General features: G+C 44.1%; 3 protein-coding genes across 3 annotated transcripts; 2 read left to right on the top strand and 1 right to left on the bottom strand.

The window, feature by feature from the left end:
• Positions 1-3537: 3537 nt before the first annotated feature.
• LOC117862113 (tricin synthase 1) lies at positions 3538-4838 on the top strand. Its single transcript, XM_034745624.2, has 2 exons — positions 3538-3838; positions 3987-4838. Exons 1-2 carry the CDS (start codon positions 3563-3565, stop codon positions 4635-4637), a joined length of 927 nt encoding a protein of 308 aa, XP_034601515.1. The 5' UTR covers positions 3538-3562; the 3' UTR covers positions 4638-4838.
• Positions 4839-15332: 10494 nt separating this feature from the next.
• Positions 15333-18104, top strand: LOC117860747 (WPP domain-interacting protein 2). Its single transcript, XM_034744123.2, has 2 exons — positions 15333-16503; positions 17355-18104. The coding sequence occupies exons 1-2, from the start codon at positions 15510-15512 to the stop codon at positions 17969-17971; spliced, it is 1611 nt and encodes a 536-aa protein (XP_034600014.1). The 5' UTR covers positions 15333-15509; the 3' UTR covers positions 17972-18104.
• A 176-nt stretch (positions 18105-18280) lies between these two features.
• On the bottom strand, positions 18281-21654 carry LOC117860748 (uncharacterized WD repeat-containing protein C2A9.03). Its single transcript, XM_034744124.2, has 9 exons — positions 21332-21654; positions 20812-20982; positions 20642-20728; positions 19939-20073; positions 19718-19828; positions 19522-19613; positions 19319-19424; positions 19044-19130; positions 18281-18958 (listed from the first exon to the last, which is right to left on the bottom strand). Exons 1-9 carry the CDS (start codon positions 21440-21442, stop codon positions 18545-18547), a joined length of 1314 nt encoding a protein of 437 aa, XP_034600015.1. The 5' UTR covers positions 21443-21654; the 3' UTR covers positions 18281-18544.
• Positions 21655-22331: the final 677 nt, after the last annotated feature.

Genomic DNA, 22331 nt, shown 5'->3' with positions numbered 1-22331 from the left:
AACGGCCGTGCATTCAGATTTTAATATTTTATATGGTCACCAGGTCAAAGCCTCAGCTCCAACGGCTGCAGATGACACCGACAATGTTGCCCCACCCGTCTTCCAAGCGCTCCTCCTGCCGAGTGCCAACCAGTGTACGAGCGCAGTGGCCAGGACGTAGCGTCGAACTGCCGATACCGGGCTGTACTGATGTGCAGCCGCTGATGTTAGTACAATTCCCACCATTATTTATAAGACGAACTTTTAGTAATCTGGCATGTTTGAATACGAGGTGCTAAAGTCAGGGTTACATCGTATGTTCGGATGCTAATTAGAAGGACTAAATATGAGCTAATTATAAAACTAATTGCACAAATGGAGTCTAATTCGCGAGATGAATCTATTAATTTGACGCATCTATTAAATCTAATTAGTCCATGATTTGATAATATGGTGCTACAGTAACCATTTGCTAATGATAGACGAATCTATTAAGTTTAATTAGTCCATGATTTGACAATGTGGTGCTACAGTAACCATTTGCTAATGATGGATTAATTAGCCTTAATAGGTTCGTCTCGCAAATTAGACTCCATCTGTACAATTAGTTTTGTAATTAGACAATATTTAATACTCCTAATTAGTATCTACCATTCGATGTGATAAGTGTTAAAGTTAGCAATCTACCAGCTACATAAACAAATTTTTGGGGCCAATAAACAAGAATGGCGACCATTTGGCCACCAAACACTGCACACGTACTCATTGTACCTGTCAGACGCAATAACGCAACGGTACAGGACATAGATTGAGGTTGATGTATATCGTCCTCGTTTTCAGATCGGTCAGTTTGCTACTGTGCAAGCCGGGCATTCGCTTTTCGGTTCGGTTCCTTGGTTGCGAAGAAATTCGGTTCTTATAAAATAGAAACATATCGGTTCTAAAAATGTTCAGAATTGGTCATTTCGGTTTCGGTTATTTCAGTTCGGTTCCAGTTCTAACCGAAGTAACCGAAATTTTTCGAAAGAGGCCAAGACACAATAAATATATGTTTTAAGGAAAATTTATGCAACACTATATCCATTTTCAATAGTAAAATTTATAAGGAAACAATAGCAGTATAGTAACACAAATATATAACACAAATATATAGTAGTTCAAATATGAAACACCAAACATAAACCAAACATAATCTTACAAAATACAAGTAAGTGAAGTATAATTCATGTAATTCGGTTCTTTCGGTTAATTCGGTTAATTGAGGGTAGGAACTGAATTTTCTTCAGTTATTTCGGTTCCTCAATATCAGGAACTGAATAAGAAACCGAATTTTTCGGTTCTTTTGGTTCGGTTTTTTAGTTCGGTTATTTTTGCCCAGGCCTACGCCGACTGGCGCGGCTGTCCCTCTCGCCAGCACGGCGCGCCCCACACGACAGTTACGCGCCCGCGCGTTGGGCATAGGGGGCAGGCCGGCGGATGATCTGCATCACGTCGCGGAGGGTAGGAGGGTTGGTGGCCTGAGCCTGACCTGCTTGGTGGGCTGGTGGTGCGCGTCCCTTTCAGCGGTTCGGGCCGGGGTGGGGGGTGTTGCGCGGCGGGTGATCGATGAGCCGGCGGGGGCGGAGATGAGAAGCCTCGGCCTCGCCGTCGTGGCGGTCGAGCTGGCAAGTTGGCGGCATCATTTTCTGGCGCGCGGGGAACAGGGGGACGTCCAGGACGTGGGATAGTAGTCGTACTCGCACGGTGCGATTCGGTTGGGTGGATGAATTCGCTCAGCTCGTTATTTCAAAAGAAAAAAGAATTCGCTCAGCTCTTTTTCCTTGACCAATCATATGGCGGCCAGGTCGCGGCACATGCAAGCGCGTGCGTGATGCTTCGCCTTTTAGGGTGTTTGGAAACACGCTCCTAAACAGTTTAATCACATCGGATATTTGATCCTAATTAGGAGTATTAAATATAGTCTAATTATAAAATTAATTGCACAGATGGAGTCTAATTCGTGAGACGAATCTATTAAGCCTAATTAGTCCATGATTCGACAATGTGGTGCTACAGTAACCATTTGCTAATGATGGATTAAGGGGGTGTTTGGGAGGAGGGGGCTAAATTTTAGCCCCGTCACATCGAATGTTTGACACTAATTAGGAGTATTAAACCTAGACTAATTACAAAACTAATTACACAACCTCTAGGCTAAATCGCGAGACGAATCTATTAAGCCTAATTAGTTCATGATTTGACAATGTGGTGCTACAGTAACCATTCACTAATGATGGATTAATTAGGCTTAATAGATTCGTCTTGCGATTTAGCCTAGGGGTTCTGCAATTAGTTTTGTAATTAGCTTATGTTTATTCCTCCTACCGAACATCCGATGTGACAGGGCTAAAGTTTAGCCCCTGGTATCCAAACGCCCCCTAATTAAGCTTAATAGATGTAGGGAATCTACAGTTAGTTTTATAATTAGCTCATGTTTAGTCCTCATAATTAGCATCCGAACATCTGATGTGACCCTTCTAAAATTTAGTACCTCGTATCCGAACATCCCGTTTAATCATCTTTTCTTCGTTCCGTTCCGACACCAAAAGCGAGAGTTGATGATAGCTGGGCGATGCTTGTGCCTTGTGCGTTTGGCTGGGCCTGGTGCGCCGGCGTGCAGATCGGAGGAGGGCGTTGCGTGCCCGCGGCACGTATGCAACAGCAACGCAAATGGAGCCCCGACAGCGCCGTGTATGCTTGCACCCAACGTCTCGACGACCACGCGGCACGGCACGCAAAAAATCTGGCCCCGGCCTCTGTCGCACAGATCTGTCCAACATCTCCTGTTCGTATGATCCCCCTCGTGAATGCGATGCTTGCTAACACTAAATAAGGTTTCCCCCTTTTCCTTTTTGCGGGGAAAAGAATTGAATGTTTCCCTTTGAACCGTGCACGCCGCACTGATCCAGCCCTGCTCACCGGGACTAAAATATCGTCGCCGGCTGACTTTACACTACACCCACCCACCCGTCGACCATCGCCATCGACGAGGTAAACAGCAAAGCAAAAGATAATCCCGGCCTCCAAACGCGTCATCGGCCACTTGGGCTTGGGCCACTCGCAGGGAAAAATCGTGCCGAATCCACATCGACCCTCGTATTTGCTATTCCTACCGTGCCCGCGCCTTCGCTGAACGTCTCCTACCCCCTGCGCTTCTTGGAACGACCGCACCAACACCAACACCAGAGCAAGGGCGCAGCCACTGGCCACTTGTTACGCAAAAGAATCCTATCCACGACAGGCGGATCGGGGAGTGGGTAGGTCGCGGCAGGTGGCGGTGGCGGTGGTAGGAATGAACCCCGGGATCGTGCGTTCGTGGACTGCCACAACGACGGGTGCTCGATCCATGTGTTCTCCTCAATCAAAAAAAGAATAAAAAAAAACGTTAATAGAATGGAAAAGGTGAATGCTTGAGGAGGTTTGGTGGGTCAACAGCAACATGAGAGGGAAATGTCTTTGGTTTCCAGGAAGGAGAGAGTTGGTGAGAGCGCCGGAGTGTAAAGTCTAAGGCACTCGCCTTTGCTTTATACGAAGGTTAGGAATAATGGTGCCGAGAGCAATCAGGCAACACACACCAACCCTGCTAAACTCCCGGGCCTCCCAGCTCATAAATAGAGTATCGCTGCGAGGCCGAGCAGTGGGCGACCCTGTGAGCTTAGCTAGCAAGCAATCAAGCACTGCCACCTGCAACCTCGCGGAGAAAGTAAGGCGGCGAGAGACAGAGAGATCCATGGCGGCCGGCGGCGACACCATGGCCCAGGTCCACGAAGGCCTCGACAGCAGCAACAAGACGCTTCTCAAGAGCGAGGCCCTGTACAAGGTAATTCAATTCCCAACGAGCAGACCACTTAGTAGTATCTGTTAGCCGATGATTTTGTGATCATGAACCGATTGCAAGACGCGCGCTGGCAATGTTTCTCCCTCCCTCTTCGTTCCCTGACTGATGGCTGGACGATCGATGGGTGCAGTACGTGCTGGACACGTCGGTGCTGCCGCACGAGCCGGAGTGCATGCGGGAGCTGCGGCTGGTGACGGACAAGCACCGGTGGGGGTTCATGCAGTCGTCGCCCGACGAGGCGCAGCTGCTCCGGATGCTCATCAAGCTGACGGGCGCGCGGAACACGCTGGAGGTGGGCGTGTTCACGGGCTACTCCCTCCTGGCCACCGCCCTCGCCCTCCCCGACGACGGCAAGGTCATCGCCATCGACGTCGACCGCGAGTACTACGAGATCGGCCGCCCCTTCATCGAGAAGGCCGGCGTCGCGCACAAGGTGGACTTCCGCGAGGGCCCCGCGCTGGACCACCTCGACAAGCTCCTCGCCGACGAGGCCAACGTGGGGGCGTTCGACTTCGCGTTCGTCGACGCCGACAAGCCCAACTACGTCAAGTACCACGAGCAGCTGCTGCGCCTGGTGAAGGTCGGCGGCACCATCGTGTATGACAACACGCTGTGGGCGGGCACCGTGGCGATGCCGCCCGACACCCCCATGTCCGACCTCGACCGCAGGTTCTCCGCCGCCATCAGGGACCTCAACGTCCGCCTCTCCGCCGACGAACGCATCGAGGTCTGCCAGCTCGCCATCGCCGACGGCGTCACCATCTGCCGCCGCCTCGTCTGAGAGATCGTCGAGGTCTTGTGCTGCTGCTGATCCGCGTTTCCATTCCGTCTGGTCGTCTCGGTGCTTTCAATAAGATTTTTCCCTTTCGCTTCGTTTCTGGTTTTTTTCGCAAGCTGAGAGCGTCGGATCGTGTGTAGCTATACTTTGTGTGTCCCGAATTGGCCGCATACAGCGCATTGAATTCTCATTCCCGTTGCTGTATTGCGATCTGCGCATCTGCATCTGCAGGTCCTTCTCTCAACAGCTGTGCGACCATGATCGCGTTGTTTTTTTAGTACGAGACGACACCCGACATGTGCGCTGGTATGGTACACGCGCGGCGTACGTCCGGCAATGCCGATGCCCACAACGACAAGCGACCCGTGCGCGCGCAGGTCGCGATCGCAGATGGTTAGGGGAGGGACGCAACGTGCCGGAGCGGAGCGAATCCCGTGCACGCCACCCCCGAGCAAGTGGTGAGTGCGTGCGCAGCGCCGGCGAGGCCGACCGTTGGGGCTGGGCATCGCCATGGCCAGCGTGCACGGGGGCGAGCGCGTACCGTGCGGGGAATGCCAACCGGGGATGGACACGGCGGGGGCCCGGGGCGGAGGCATGGGAGGCCCATGCGCTGGGATAAGCCTCGGGAAGGAGGCTGAGCATGGGCGGGCGGCGCGCGGTGCAGTATGGCTCCGGCGGCGGCGAGCACTGCACGCTCCCACCGGTCGGCACCATGCGTCCATGTTCCCCCGCGTGGCGTCGTCAGGCCAGCCGTCAGCGCCACCGCTCGGTGCTCGCGCCGCCTGTTGTGTACGGCGCAGCGGCGCGGACGCCGGGTGCCGTGCACCGGCGGCAGCGACCGGGCAAGCCCAGCGAGAAAGGTCGACGAGGCAGAGTTGGGTGGAACCGTGGAAGCGACCGACACGCGAGCGCCCCGTCCCAGGGTCCCGCGCGGTCCCAGCGCAAAAGCGTCAAAAGAAGACGCTCTCGTTGGGTGTGGTTCGCCCACCGGAAAAATGTTGTGAGGAACGTAAACGCCCAACCCGCGGCGTCCACCTGACAGTCGGCCGCATGGTTTTCAGGAAACGATATCAACTAATACAATAATATTGAAAGAAGACACTACGTCGAAATTCCTATATTAATTGAAAAGAAGAAAAATATACACTATTAAATTTTATGAGGATCTAACGATCAAAGAGTCCATATAAAAAAGAGGACGTACGTGCCCTGAACGATGGACAATCGCGCGAGGATCCTAGCACACCAACAGATCAGAGGAGGATGATGGGGGAATTTTTTTGGAAGGGTCATTAGCATTAGCAATTGATGACACAATGGAACGTGTGGGATCATTTTTGGAAGTATCCTAGCAGAACAGATGAGAGGGGAACACGTGGGAGTATTTTTGGAAGGGTCAATAGCAATTGACGGGCATGGAAAGTTTTGGCCGGTAATTTTAATCAACGCTATTTTCTAGGGAGCGGGTATACGCAAGTTTCACGGTGAAAAAAGTAGCGGCAAAAAAGCATTTTAGAAAGTGTTGTTTTTCCCTCACACCAAAACTTCCGCCCCCATTGACGTCCCCATTGTCTGTTAAGGGAGTGTTAGAAAAAGTTACCACGTTCGTCAAGAGGGTTTAGAAATTCCCACATTAATCGGAAAAAAGAGAAGAATATACACCGTAGAATTTATGAAGATCTAACAGTTTGTAATAACTCAGAGAGTCCATATCAAATCCTATTAATAAATAACTATTTTCGGAATAAAAATTTGACCAAAGAGTCCAAGTTCAATATGATTAGTAAATAACTAAAATCAGGGAATTAAAACTAAGGAGATTAGGAGTTGACGAAAAGAGTCCATGTCAAATATGATTAGTAAATAGTTAAATTCGGAATTAAAAATATGGAAATTAGGAGTTGATGAAAGAGTCCATGTCAAGTATGATTAGTAAATTGTTAAATCCAGAATTAATAAAACATAAGGAAGCTAGCACAGTACATGCCGAATATGATTAGTAAATAGTTAAATTTAGAATTTAAAATAAAATAAAATTAGCTGTTGATAAAAGAATCCATATCCTATCAAATATGATTAACAACAACTAAATTTAGAATTAGCCAAATACGAAAATTAGTAGTTGATGTGTACACGAATTAAGAAGCAAACTAGCTAAATAAAGAGTATATGCCGAAGGCAAATAATAAAAAATTAAATTTGAAGTAAACAAATAACAAATATTTTGTGTCAAATATTATTGATAAAATATCTAAATCTATAATTAAAAAAAAGAAGATTAGTAATTAATTTTTACAGGAATGTTTAAGCAACATAGGTAAACAAAAAGTATGCATTAAATTTTAATAGAAAATAATGAAAATTTATTTTTCATTTTATATTGAGATTGGGAACCAAATTACATATGTAAATAGCCCATGTAAAATAAAATAATTGAAGCTAATTTAGAAATATGGCCTAAAAGTGCCACACTAATAAGAAATGATATAAAATATTGATTTATATGATAATCTAATGGTTAGATTAATATAGTTGAATTGGGAACTAAAGTAATAGGAAATGGTAGTATTCTATATGAATTTTGAAGGCAATAGAAGAAGAAATAAAAATTCCATGCACACAAAAAATAAATGATTAACTCACAAGGAAAATACTGAAATATGGTATGTTAGTTTCCAATGATATGTGGAAACAAATTACTTAAATAAAGAGCCCACGTACCTAAACTTTTTCATGATAACCATTTGTTTTCGTAATACTACCACTACTGGTGCACCTTCCTTGGTTGCTTTTATAACCGATTAACAATTATCTGTATTACATATGTATACATATCACTTAAGCAGTTGCGTGGTACTGCAGATGTGTACATATCACTTAAGCAGTTGCGTCGTTTTTATACGTCATGGTAATTGCCACCTTTTGACCTTGAAATTTACTACTGTGTTACTTTGGAAAACAATTGAAAAATGCATGCTTCTACTTCCGGTCTAGCTATGAATAAATATGAAGATTAGATATTATAGATAAATCTTCAGGGATCAATAGCTAAGTTGTGCTCGACTATGGCATTCATCGAACCTTGACGTCCCTTTGTCACATTGTCAACATATCAAAACATGAGTGCCACTGATGATGGCACAAGGGACAACAGCAGTCTAAAGCTTTGCTTAGCATTATTCCGAACTAAAAGGTGATTAAGGAGCATGACGATAACCATGAAGAAGCACAACTTAATGACAATAGCTTACAAGAACAACTATGATCAAAAGAAAGGGGAGGAAAAAGATCACATGGGTGTTGACAACTGCGGAGAAAAATAGTAGGTTGGCCATGAAAAAGTGTAGCCACATAGCAGCATACAGAGAACAAATGCACAATCAATAACTTTGATCTAGAAAGTGACAAGAGTTTCAAGACTTGGAAAGTGAAACAATAACTAGCATACAAAGATTAGGAGCACAACAATAATAGAGCGATAGTACAATTATGTCATAACCATGATATGATCCTAGCCCAATCACAAGGTTGATATCACCCGTGATCAACTCCGGTGATAAGGAGAAGTAGCAAGATGGTGATGCCTTGCTATGTAGCATTGTGATCAGCAAATGTCTGATATCTACAAAAATTAAGGAGAGATAGAATGATAGATGATGCAATCACGCATGGAACATTGATGTAATCTGGCAACATGGAAGTCGATGTTTGGCATGCATGCCTATCCATATAAAGCTACAGAAAGTGTTCGTAAAGAGGAAACCGCATGCACTGTGAAGCATCAACGATGCATCTCGATGATCGCAACATAGCGGGGTAAATCTCCTTGGGAGCAGAAGCACTATACCTTGCCAGCTCCGAACAATGAATTTGTAGACCCCATTCATGACACGTGTTGGGAAAAAGGTGTAGCAGTCTTAAGGCAATATGGGAGTATGTATGCAAGGGGCTTTAGCAACCTAAATTGGAGAATAAAGAAAAGAAATGTGATTATTGGTATTGATTGAGCCAATCATCTAGATCTTTTTCTAAAAATCCTAGAAAAATAAGTTTTCATGCACTATAACTAAAACTCTCAAGGAAAAAGTGTGCATCACCGGTAAAAAAAATTAAATTCATGGAAATAGTGTTCCATGTAAGATAAACATGAGGTGTCAGGAAAATACAAAAAAATTGTTTCTATGTAAGAAATTTTCTTTTCTCTTGAACAAAAACTACTCCACACAATATGACTGACCTCAATTTGATCCATTTGAAAAAAATTACAATGGCACCATTTGAAAAATTATTTGCATATAGTTTTAAAGTAAAACTACAACATAAATATTGGTAAAAGAACTAGATACCCACGCTATTTGCGCAGGACACCTTGTTATACAATACTTGCACTGTGAATTTCTTTGTTTCGCGTGACGGGCATCCCTAATTAACAGGGCGCGTGCCCCGGGAGGGCTAGCAACGCTCGAATCCTGACTACCTCTCCGCTCCCTTCGAACTTTCCATTTTGGGAAAGTTTTAATTCCCGCGAATATTCCATTTTTAGACTATCGTAACTTATACGCATAACTCTTACATATAACTATAACTCTGACATATAACTTATTACTTATGAGATGATTGTTTAGCATAACTTTGATGACATGCACAACTTATGCGCATAACTTCAAATTTCTCAAAGACAACTCTATTTTTTTATTTTTAGATAGTTATACATACAAATTATATGTATAACTTTTTTTGACAACCTCTCACGTGTTAATTTTGTAGCACAATTTTCATGACTTATACAACTTAAGCGCATAATTTTTACCACATCTTATATGAGAACGTTATTAGACAATATATACACATAACTTATATATATAAATAATATCCACATGCGTACAAAATCTTATGAAAAATGTTTGAATGGAAAAAATAGATAATGGGAAAGAATAGAAAAAGTGAAACGTGCAACGGCATGTTGCATGCACGGCTGTGCGGAGCGCCGGTCCTAGCTCGAACGCGGCTCCCGCGGGTGGACCCGTCGCGCGCTAGCAGCGCTTGCAACAAGCGCGTGCAGTTTTAGCTTCGTGATGCTTTTCCTACTCCTTTAGGTACAGCACTAAACTATATTTTAGTTCAATTTGCTCCCTAAACTATACTATTTAATTTAACCTACCCTATAATGCAATTTGTTCTTTTTATTTCTCCATATACAAGTTGAATTTTAATTTGAGACTCTGCAGGGTGGTAATGAACATCATAATATATATTAAAAATATATTTCATGAATTTTCCATCTTTATTTTCTATATAATTTTGTATCTCAAGAACAATTTTATTATTAAATATCCTACCCCATCAAAATAATGATAAAAAAATTATGATATATTTTTCTAACATGCCTTTTGATATCTTCTATCATCTTGCAAAATTTAAACTTAAGATTCCACTTGTACATAGAGAATGTGTTAAGGGGTAAATTAAAGCAAATGACATAGTTTAGGCGGTGGAGTGAGAAAAAAAATACTTTAACGGTTATCCAGACTTTGGTTATACTTGAAGAGAGTAATTTGGACTTATTTCTTATCCAAAATTTCTTATCCAAAGCTTTATTCGTATCCCCATAACAAGGAATAATATAACGTGGAGTAGCACCCATCGGGATGGTGATGGGCAGGGCCGGATCATAGAACCCTCGAGCGAACTTGATATTATGAGCACTTTAGGTTAAATATATTTTTTCATTTGCAATATGATAAAGGAGATAATAATACTAACATTAGATATTTAATCCTTGAAGAGCACCCCGTGGAGCCATCCCGCCGTTAGGCGTAAGTGGCCGGTAGCCCAAGCCTTGGGAGCGACGAGGGGGGCACGCAACAGAGATGTTCTGCAGCCAAAAAAACCACGATTTGAGGATTAAGTCATTCAATTAATTATGTTCCTGCCTATTGGCCTTCCGACTCCCGTCTCCTCAATTGCCATGGTGGCCTCCCGTCTCCTCGACTTCGTCGCGCGCAGCCGCGTAGGACTGCAGGCGTGGGAGGCTTTTTGCACGTACTATATGTTGGGCCCCCCTCTGCCATGGGCCCCCGGCCGTCGCCTCGGCGGCATGGCCCTAGAGCCGGCCCTGGTGATGGGAGAATGGCGAGTCTTGCTTGATCGCGCGCGCGAGCGAAGGCGTGGGAGCCTGTCAGCGTTCCGCCGGTTGTTGCGTCGAGGGAGAGCGCGTGGGCGGGGCCGGAGCCGGGTGGCCCGGATCCGTCGGCGCGTATGGCGCCGCGGCAGGTAGGGTACGATGGGGTCCGCCAGTTATGACGCCATTTCAGCCCATGGCGTCGCCACTGCCGGCCGGGCCCGGCAGCTCTTGAGTCGTCGACTGATTCGTGGGGTGGGCTCGATGGAGTTCCACGGCCCACTGGGCTGGGTTGACAACGCTCGCGGTGGCCTGCTTGCTACTTCCCTGTTTCTTCCTGCACGCACTCTGCTCGTTACAGCCCAGCCCCACGTACGCTGCAGCAGCAGTACGGAACATAAAGAAAGGAAAAAAAAAACAGAGAGAGATCGCCAATGTGGCAGCTCAGGACGCGTGGCAGCCAGCAGTCCTGGGCTCCTGGCGTCATGCAGACTGCCGGCTTCCTTCGCTGCCAGCAGCAACCGACCGAAGAATAATCACTCGTCGTGAATCAGCAGACGGTGAGCATGTTCGACCACGTTCGACGGCCCACCTGTCCGCCCCGCGTCTCATCCGCTCGCTACGTGTCGGCGCTCCCCGACCGCATGCGGCCAGCGCGAGGGCATGCCATGCGCCGATGCCGGGTGTGCTGGTGTTGGTTCGAGTTCGAGATCCCAGAATCCAGATCGAGGGAATACTTTCTCCTTTTACGCTCAGAGAAGAAAACGATTCAGAAAGAAGAATGCTCAGAAGAGAAATTCCAAAGATGTTTGTTTCTTTAGTCCCTCCACAAATTTCTATCACTTCGAATGTTTAAATACTAATTAGAAGTATTAAATATAGACTAATTAAAAAACCAATTGCACAGATGGAGACTAATTTGCGCAACGAATCTATTAAATCTAATTAGTTCATGATTTGACAATGTGATGCTACAGTAAACATGTGCAGATGTGCTAATGATGGATTAATTAGGCTTAATTGATTCATCTCGTGAATTAGCCTCCATCTGTGTAATTAGTTTTATAATTAGTTCATATTTAGTTCTCCTAATTAGCCTCCGAATATTCGATGTGATATGAATTTTAGGGATCCACCCCCACATGTGCAAGGAAATGAGGGCGCATGGCGGCTTGGGCTTGGAAACAAGCCACGAGTACAGTGCTTTTCACCGTCGTGGTGGCGCGGCAAAGAGCCTTGTGCTGGTGGGTCGCCAGATGGAAGGAAAACCACATGCAGGAAATTGTGATTTCGTTTCCAGCCCGCTAGCCGTGAGCCGAGTGATTTTGTCTCCAAACATGTTGGTTCTACACTTGTGCTAGGATAGAGATGATATTCCATCCAGGACATTTGTTAAGGTTATTTTTTGATTCGGAATTAAAGCAAGTTTAGTCCCATGTCAAATTTCCACCGCCGACGGCCACTTCCGATGAACTAAAGAGCCCTCTTTATCCCGGTTGTAACGGTTAGAAGCATCGAGAAAATCTGGTAGGACATTTAGTCCCGGTTGGTGTTACCAGCTGGGATCTGGGACTAGTAGTTCCAACCGGGACTAGATTGCGGAAGCGACGATGACCAAAACACCCCTCCTCAATCATCGTCTGCAGCGTTGGGACTAAAGTTTGGTGCGAGCTAGGAACCACTTGCAGCACCTCTCAAGAAGTCGCGACCACCGCCTTCCAAGCCAAAGGTAGCCAAAGGCGAAAGAACCGAGAAAGAAAACAAAGAAGTCTAAATAAGCTAGCAGGCGATATGACTCCTGAGAAATTGGAGGAGGCATCTCAAGCACATGTGAGGGAGCTCTTCCAAGCATGCGCTGAACAAAGAAAAACGAAGATGATAGAGCCAAAGCCAGTAGATCCAGCCAAATTAAAGTTTTTTATTGGCATGCAAAAAAATATTATGAGAAACTACTATTGAACTACGATCGCTCGTTACTTAAAGCCTTGGCAGAAGAAAAATCGAGGAGAGTCGTCATCCGGTCATACTATCCCCCAGCTCAGGTAGCAAGATCAGCTAGGAGATAAAGACGCTCAAGCTATAGCAGTTTTGCTTTTAGAACAACAAATTGATGTCATTTAGTTTATGGAAGAGACAAATCTCTCACTTGCTGAAGTTATAGGGCAAGCCGAGCCGCCATCTCCAGAAAAGACTGTACCTAAATGGCTCTTTGAGTTAGGCAAGCCTCTACTCAGACCTGAATTGGTACGGAAGCTCACAACTAAGATGTACGAATTCCATCAGTAGGACATGGAGCAGTTGACCAATGAAAGGACCGTGTTCGCTCTTCAAGCCGATTGATTTTTTTCAGTGAAGGTGAGAAACTGCTGTGGTTGAAATTCAAGGATATTTATGAATTGTACCATTAAGATGCCCTTGATGTCTCTGTTATCAGTGCATGGGTTCTGTAAGTGTATATTTATTAGATGTTAATTTTGGCCTAGCTCATTATTGTGTGTGTCGTCCCACTAACTTTGTCTTTCATTTTATGTAGGATGCAAAATCAGAGATGCCGCTGAGAATCTTACTTCAACTTTGGCTTCATGGATCCGGTGCTTGTTAACCAAGGGCAGATATGGGATCAACCAAAGCCTACAATGGACGCAATATACAAATTCTTGGAGCAACAAAATTCATTTTATGTAGGATGCAAAATCAGAGATGCCGTTGAGAATCTTACTTCAACTTTGGCTTCATGGATCCGGTGCTTGTTAACCAAGGGCAGATATGGGATCAACCAAAGCCTACAATGGACGCAATATACAAATTCTTGGAGCAACAAAATTACAAACATACATACAAGCCTTACAACTTTAAGTAAGTGTGGGTATCGTCTATTTTCGTTTTTCTTTCCTTATTTAGATAGTTCTATTATGAAAATTTATATGCGCAGTTTTTACTGGATTCTCCTTATAATTATGATTGATAAAATCAATTTATTATGTTTGATTCGTTGAGGAAACCAAAGAACGAGTACCAACACATTCAATATATGCTTAACTTGTAATAATTTATCATCTTTATCTCTATGCAAAAGTTTGTTTACTAAATTTTCACCTAACACTGTATCATTCATTATTTTAATTCGTAGAGTATGGAAACGATTCCGTAAGGCTCACCATGGTGATTTTAAAGAAAAAACTTACATTCAGTACAATTTTTTCGGTATATATGAAGTTTGTATATTTTGTACATCCTATAACACGAATATTTCATAACTTGTTTTTTCCACTAAAGTGCTTGCGATAGGAACAAGTGAATAATTTATGTGGATACTACATCTATGAGCACAAACACCATTTCGTGAGGGACAAGGTGCTATTGAACGATATAAAAGTACATAAAATAAACCTATTAATTATTAATTATTTTCTAACTCCTTTTATTTAATTGTTGGTGTAACATTCACATATTTCCAAATTACAAATGTTGTGGATTCGCGAAGAACTCTTGGAGAAGGAAAGGCTTTTAGCAACCCTAGAAGCACTCATAGTATTTTTGGTGGACGAGGTGATAAATCTTAAAAGAGAATTTTATTACGATGGGCATTCAATAGCCGAACCGAGCAACACCACGACGGGAGGGTCCTAAGAATTAAGAGGAAGAATTATTGTATATATACTAATTGTATTAATACTAGTTTGATGTGTATAATATACTAAGAATTGTATATATAGTAGTTATAATTAATATTATGCCTATACTATCGTGAAATATATATATGACATGCATACAATATGAGCGTATATGTGTAAGTAGTGTACGCTGAGGATGTATACGTGTAGGTGTGTATATATATATAAAAAGTGAAGCAACAATTATCATTAATATGGAAAAAAATTCAGGGTAAAAAGAAAAAAGTCTTCGTGCGCCTGCATGGCGGCCCCTTTAGTCCCGAATATTTTACCTGGGACTAAACGGAGGACCTTTAGTCCAGAGTGATTAGTCCTGGTTGCATTTTTGAGATATATGCATCTTACCAACCGGGATTACGTGTAGTTTTTCCACCAGTGAATGGAAATGGATTTTGTACCATTATTTTCCCCATTTAAAATTATAAAGTAGTTCTAAGTTAAACTTACTTTGGTCAATTTTTTTTAAATAATTTAATATCTAGATGGCAAATGAAAAATATGTCATACCATGTATCTAATGAAAGTAGTGTAACGTTATACAAACTTATGTAGTTTTTTAAAAAAAATAGAGAAGTTTGATTTAAAATAAAATAGAAAGATGTAAATTTGAAACGATGAAGTAGTTCGTGCACGAACATTTGCGAAACCAATATTTTATTTCCCCCCCCCCCCCCCTCCTACAGGAGTAACGTATGGTCAAATTTTAGGGAAAATCTTGAACAGCATTGGCACGTCGTGTTGTACAAGCCTATCGGGAGTGTGGTAGTTCGCATTGAGTTCCTGTTAATTTGGCTATTGTGAATATTGATGAATTTCGAATGACTTTCTGAGTTTATCGTATCTCTATGAATATAGATACTAAATCAATTCGGAATTGAGTTGAATTTTAAAAAGTGGCTAGAGGGCTTCTGGAGGAATAGAAGCTGACGCAACCAACGCGCCGCCCCTGGATTAGCAAGATTTGGCCTGGCAACTGGGATCTCGTCACGAGGCGAGAACCAGCCATGGCCTCCGCTCCCTAGAGCTCGCTCCTCCTCTTGCCAGCGTCGCGGTTGGTCTACTCCTCCACTGATACGAAGCATGGATAGCGTGTCTAACGGCCCCGTCGAGTCGTCCGCGGAGTCCCCAGCGCCGGCGGTGGAGGCTGTTGCCAAGAGCTCTCCCGCGGCGGCCGCCACCAAGGGCCGCGGGCTGCGTCGCTGGCGGCGTATCCGGCGGGAACATGAGCAGCAGAGGGAGGGCTACGCCGCCGCCACCGCTGCCGCCGTCGGTGGTAGCGGCGCCGGGGATGAGGACTCCGCGCAGCTCCACAAGCGTCGGCTCCCGGTCGCTGCCGGCGCGCCGAAGGGGAAGCACGAGCCGCCGCCGGCCGTCGAGGCGGAGAGCTCCACCGCCTCGGTCGAGTCCCGCCTCGTCCCGCCGGCGAAGCTGGACCCGGGCCTCGGCCTCCTCATCGCACCCGCCGGGTTCTCGGTCGGCGCGGGCGGCGCCGAGTCCGACAACAGCGAGGGCCGGAGCAGCAGGTCCTCCACCGCCGCGAGCGCGCCGCGCGTGCTCCCGCGCCACGAGCACGCCTTGCTCTTCCAGCGCGAGCGGGACAGGGTGTCGCGCCCCCGCGTCCCGGGCGGCGCCTCTCTGCACGGCAGGAACCCGCGCGCGGCGCGCTCGCGCGCCGACAGGCCGAGGGTTGCTTACAGCGCCGCCGTCTCCGCCGAGGCTGATAACTCGCGGTCCAGCGTCGAGTCTGACCTCCGCAGCTCGAACGCCTTGAAGGCCCGGCAATTGGGTGGCGGCCTCAATGGTGTTCATAAGGTTTTCTCTGATTACTGTGATCACAGTGATGAGGAGCAACCAAGCGAGGAGGTTCGATCGACTGGTTACTGCAAAGAGAATGGCAGTAGTGTGGTAGGTAGATCCATCCAGATAAGTGCTGATCCTGGGGATGGTGTCGAAGATACATCCGAGGAGGTGAGTGTAGGGAAGGGGCAGAATGGAAGGATGCATTTTGGTGCTGATTATTACAATGAATCAACTTTGTCACTTCTTCAGAGAACACAGGAAGCACTTGAGAATGGTATGGTCAAATTGTCAGTTTATTTCCATGCACCACCTGATCGCATAAATGTAACAATTTATTCAGAAGCTTATGATTCTTCCCCAATCCTTGCTATTCAATCTCAACTTTGTATGAAATGTCTGTCTAATCACAATTATTTGTCAGATACAGTTTTGTCTGGCTGCATCTGTTCGGATTTGAAGTCCACATTGCCAATATTTCTTTATGCTTCAGAGTTATAATTCAGGATTTGGCTGCTACTTAGCAACTCGGAAAGAAATTAACTCTGGCTGCACTATGTACTGGTCAATTGTCTGAGGGTTGTTTATATAAATGGCTGAACTATATGCTGCACGGAAAAAAGTTGCATACTAAATGTCCAATGAATCTATTCATCTGTTGCCTGCAAGTGATTTTATCCATTCAACTAGCATTTAGTATCTATCTGACAATTAGCATAATGTTAGTTGATTATTATCTCAATCCTCTGACTTAAGAAGTCTATGTCTATCATTATGTTCAGCGCGAACAATTTATTGGTTAGAAAAATGCCAAGCGCTTCTCCATATTCCCAGATTCAACGGGGGGAATGGATTCCTAGGGGAGTGAAGGAACACTAAATCGAATAGACATATTGGCAAGGAACTATTGCTCCAATCTGTAAGTAGAATTATGTCGCCTTATTCTAGAAGCATATCCTAACAGACTTCAGAGGTTTGTCCTGATATGTTTTTCCCCCCTAGACAAGTTCCTTTTCGTTTCATTTGTTAAAGCAGCATGGTTACATTTCATATATAGTGGATTGAAATATTATCACCTTCTATATAATGCTCTATCTAATATAGTCATTTCTCCTATGCATGTTGCAGAGATAGAAAAAATCATGGCAATTGGAAAAGAAGCAACTGATGATTTTGATGTCCATGATGATGAGTGGAGTGGGTCAGACCATCTCGAGGAACCTATTGAAGAAGTAAATGAAAGGATAAAACGTCTTGAGTTTAGATTCGGGGAGGCATCAGCACTGATCAAGGAGAAGGCTTCAAGAATACATGAACTCGAAGCAACCTCAATTGAGAATACCAACCTGCTATTGTTGCAATCTGAACTAGATCAACTGTACCAGGAGAAGATGGACGCAGAGATTCGGTGCACCATCCAGACAAGAGCTTATCAAGCCTCAGTAACTTTGCCCGAGGATCAAATGGCTCTATACGAAGCGCAAAAGTCTCTATCTGAAGACTACAAGCAGCTCGCACTTAAACTCCGACACACCGAAAACAGAGCAACGGTGTTAGAGGAGATGGCAGAGAAGCTACAGGTGCAGTGCAAAGAGCTGTCCAATTGTTCTGAAGTCCTGCAGCTGCAATCTACGGCCAGTAGGGTTTCGCTGTTTTGTTTCGTTCAGTTTATACTGCTGTGTATTGCTATAGGAACATATCTTATGCGGCTTTCTCCCTCACCTAGCGAGGTTGTACCTACCTGAGATTATAGAAGAGTACGTCTGGAATCCCTTTGTGTAAACATGCTTGCAAAGTTCTCTTGTAATTTACCGTTTAAGGCGTGAGTTAGCCTCATAAAACCTTTCTGTAACATCAATATTATCTTCGTTCATTGTACATTTTTGTCGCTTCTCTGTCAAAGTTTTCTGCTCAACCGGCATACATTTCAAATCTGCTGATGCCTGGTAATTGTCACTTAACCTGTAAGATTAGCCGCTGGTTTTGACTCTTTCGTCAAGAGACTACGAACAGAATCTGACGCCAAAACCAGCTAGAAGCGGTGACAACCTGTGTGAAACTGTTGATCAAGTAGCACTTATGTGATTATGTACAACAACGTTATAGTTACAGCTGCAGCCGCACAAATCTCCAAAAAGATGGCTCGCTGAATATCTACAACTTGCTCAGCAAAAGAAAGCTAGCTCGCTGGGTATCTACAGCTTGTTCAGCAAAAGTAGACGCACTGCGCTTCAGTTTCTTCAGAGCAACATCTACAAACATATACAATAGTTTCTACAACCTGTGATCTGGATCTCACTGATCTCTGCCTGTCAACTTCACAGTACTGAATCAAGGTACGAGTAGAACCGTCGCCGATTGAACTGGAGGAGGCTGCTGTTTGCGCGATCATGCACGCCGACAAAGAGAGATTCGGTATCAGGACTGAACGATATGCCTGCAATCTCACCAAAGAAATCCACTTCCTGTTTCCTGCTGTATCCACTCTCGACATCGAAGATGTGGATGAAATCCGCAGGTTCTGCCATCGCCATGAACTTTCCATCGGATGTGTAGCGAATTGACCTGATGGCTCCGATATTACCACCCAATACAGCAACTGATTTGGAGAGATTCCTAATGTCCCATACCCTGCATGTCTTGTCTTGGTTTCCAGTGGCGAATGTACGGCCATCTGGGTTCCATGATGATGCGAAGGAGAAATCCAAATGGCCACGGAGATCATGAACCGCCTGTGGAAAAACAAACAGACATAAGCTTGCATGAATTATGCATCCTACATTTGAAGTCAGTGACTGCACATTGTATTCTTCTTACTTTTCCTGAATTGGCATCAACCAGAAGTCCATCAGGACTGTCCCCCACCATCACAGCAAGTTTGCCATCAGGGCTCAGTGATGTATGCTGCAGGAAATTAAACAGGGGGCAAAACAAGATCAGTAATACTCGTTTTCCAACCCCATGGAAGAGGTAAGACACTCTTTGAAAAAAGAGAGTATTGACTTGAAGAACAAAATTTGACCAGGAAAATAAAATCCAACAAATGCTCAACACTAAAAATAGACAATTAAAGAACTGGCTGAAGACTTTACATTCACGGGCCAAGCAAATCTGAAGTTATTGCATATTTGAAACTTTTCCATGTCAAAGTCTCTAACTCCACAATCATTGTTTGAGGCCAAGAAATGTAGAGAACCACTGAAAAGAAAAAGGCAAGAAACATGATTAGGTTGACATTCACAGTTATTAATTCCTTGGAATCAAAATAATGCTTTGCCAGTAGAAAAGAAAGTACCTAGGTTTCTCATATATCTCCAAAGAATTAGTAATGCCATTGTCATCATGTGTTGACTTACAACAATAACTTATTCCTTGACGATCCAAAAACTGCATTCCCCAAGGAAACAAATAGACATCAGACCCTAGTTACACTTACAATTGCTTGTGGAAATTAGAAACGGGGAAGGAGTTTGAGGGAGGAAAAGGATTACCTTGCATATTATTTCGCCATGAAATCCACCAGTAACTAGCAAGTTATTTTTAACTGCCAAAGCACTGACTTGAGTTCGAGAAAATCCCTCAGAGAAATTTCCATGGTGCTTCTGAAGTCAAATCACAAAGAAAATAAGGTTGTAGTACCACTCACCAAATATACAACCGCCTGAATATAAATGACAAGCTGAAATAAACGTTTGGAAGTTAAGCCCTGTACCTCACATGGTGCGACATGCCCTTGAAGATCAATGATTTCTTGCTTCTCACGAGTCAATGCTGACCAATGAAGCACAGAATAGTATGACATAAGGTACACATCATGCCTTGTCGTTGCCCATACTAGATTTCTCAACTGCAAGACAGCAATGGAGCAAAGCTTAACAAAAAGAACTTTAGCAGGCAATTAATACCATTAGAGCACCTGTCGGTCAGATGTTCAGTGTAACTCTATGTACAGAGATACAAGGCCCCTACATTGAATTTGCCTTAAAAAGTAGTACAACTGACGTCCAATAGGAAACAGAAATCTGGATTGACTATTGAAAATGGTTTTGGAAAAATGGTCGTTCTGGTGTTAGGACACCAATGCAGTTTAACTGACCAACCTCGCTTTGCCCAAGTAAATATTGAGGGGGATCGAAAAGGCTAAACTCTTGGTACTACTACTGAATGTTTGTATTTTCCTAGTTACTACTTACTACTATTCATCAAGATAAGTAGCCTCCTTTTTCTTAGTGGACATGCGAACATGTGCTGTAATTAACAAACTTCTACAGTAATTCAGCGCATGGTCAACAAACATTCAAGAAAAACAAAGGCAGATATATACTATTATCTCAATCACTAACTATCTAGTCTAATTACCTTCAAGCATAGCATGAGACATTTGGAATGATGAACACTTAAAAATCATAGCTCACCTGGAAATGAAGAATGGTCGATTTTACTGATCTCGTGTTATGCTGAAACTCATAGTAGAGTTGACCTTTCTTTGCAGGTGTGCAATCCTGTAGCAATATCACCAGTTAAAAATTACTCAATCTAAAAAAATTACTCAACCAGCTAATCTGAATGTGTAAATATGCCATGCCTTCTCTGCAGTCCTTCCTGAATTAGGTATGTTCTCAAAGTTGGCATACTGCTGCAACCTTGCCTGCCTGTGCCTGTCTCTTGTAGTGTTCATCGTCTCCCAAGAGATCCCTTGTATATCCTTCCCTTTCTTCACATCCATAGCCGTCGTGTCTTCTGTCTCCTTACAAGTCTAAAGACGCAAAATTGCCCGTGTTAGACTGAAATGGATGCTCCAAACTGCATTCCCAAAATCTAGAAACAGAGCTAATTTAGGCACTAAGTTAAACTCCCAAAAATCCCGAAAAAAGTTAGAACTAGATAAGTGTTTATCAGCAAAACTAACTTCACATAAAATTTCTGTGTAAAATCAAGGCATAGGCACGCATACGTAAACTGAGCAAAGAAATAAACGGCATAAAAAGCCAAAGCAAGAGGACTTGAGAGCGAAATCTCATATCTCAACTTCTCAAGCCAAAGCAAGAGGATTTGAGAGCGAAATCTCATATCTCAAGAACTGAGCAGAGGGTGGTCACACTTACAGGTTGGTCCGAGTCGTCGTCCTCGTAGTCGGATTCGGCCATCTGGACGGCGTGGTGGTCTTCGTTCTCTTCCGGATAAACTCCGGTGAGCTCGCCGTCGTACAGAGACATGGCCGACAAGAACACCACCGAAAGAAAAGGTAAATTTGAGCCGAACAGGACCAAATTTGGCTTGAGAACTTGGAGTTTGGGCTGCGAGAACAATCCCCTTGAGATTCAGTGCCTGGGGGAGGGACAGGGGCTGGATTGGTGGCGAGCGGTTGTGAGGCTTCTGGAGGCTGGAGCAAGCGAAGCTGAAAGGGAAGTGAGTCCCGGGAACTGGAAGTAAGGTGCACCTAAAAAGGGGAGATCGCGGTTATAGCACTCTAGCCCCTCTAAAAGCATGTATTTCTGTGATGTCTGATATTGCCCTATTTCTGTTGATGATAATATAATTTTTCCTTAAAAACCAAAAAAAAATACAGAGGTGAGGTGAGGTGACAATACGATGTGAATCTATATTAAAATTGCAAGATAACGTAGCCTGTTTTATCAAAGCTTCGCATCCTCAATATTTTTTCTACCTCTCTAGTTTATTAGGAAAATTACATTAACATATGTTCTAACTATTGAGATATTGAGTAGCATCTAGCTGGAGTTCCAGCTAGCAGTTGAAGACGCAAATACAAGTACATATCATCTTGCTACCTTCACGAACACTCTACGACAACAAACGTTGACATGAATAAAAAAAAAGTTATAGCTGAAATCTCTAACCTGTTCTATACTCCAAAGTCAAACTACATAGCAGCAAGCCACTCCTACATCAATGTATGTTCTCAAGTCAAATACATAGAATTTTTTTTTCTCAAAAAGCTACCGGCCTATTCGGCTTATAAACGGCTAATTTGTTGTGAGAGAAAAATACTGTTTGATGGTTGATAAGCTGAAGCGAACAGAACCCACGTGTGAAAGAAAGGATTTATCACTTGATGAGAAACTGCAGGCTGGCCACCAGGGA

This window comes from Setaria viridis, chromosome 6 (assembly GCF_005286985.2).
Source record: "Setaria viridis chromosome 6, Setaria_viridis_v4.0, whole genome shotgun sequence".
NCBI classification, from domain to species: domain Eukaryota; kingdom Viridiplantae; phylum Streptophyta; class Magnoliopsida; order Poales; family Poaceae; genus Setaria; species Setaria viridis.
This window is presented reverse-complemented; position numbering and strand designations above follow the sequence as displayed.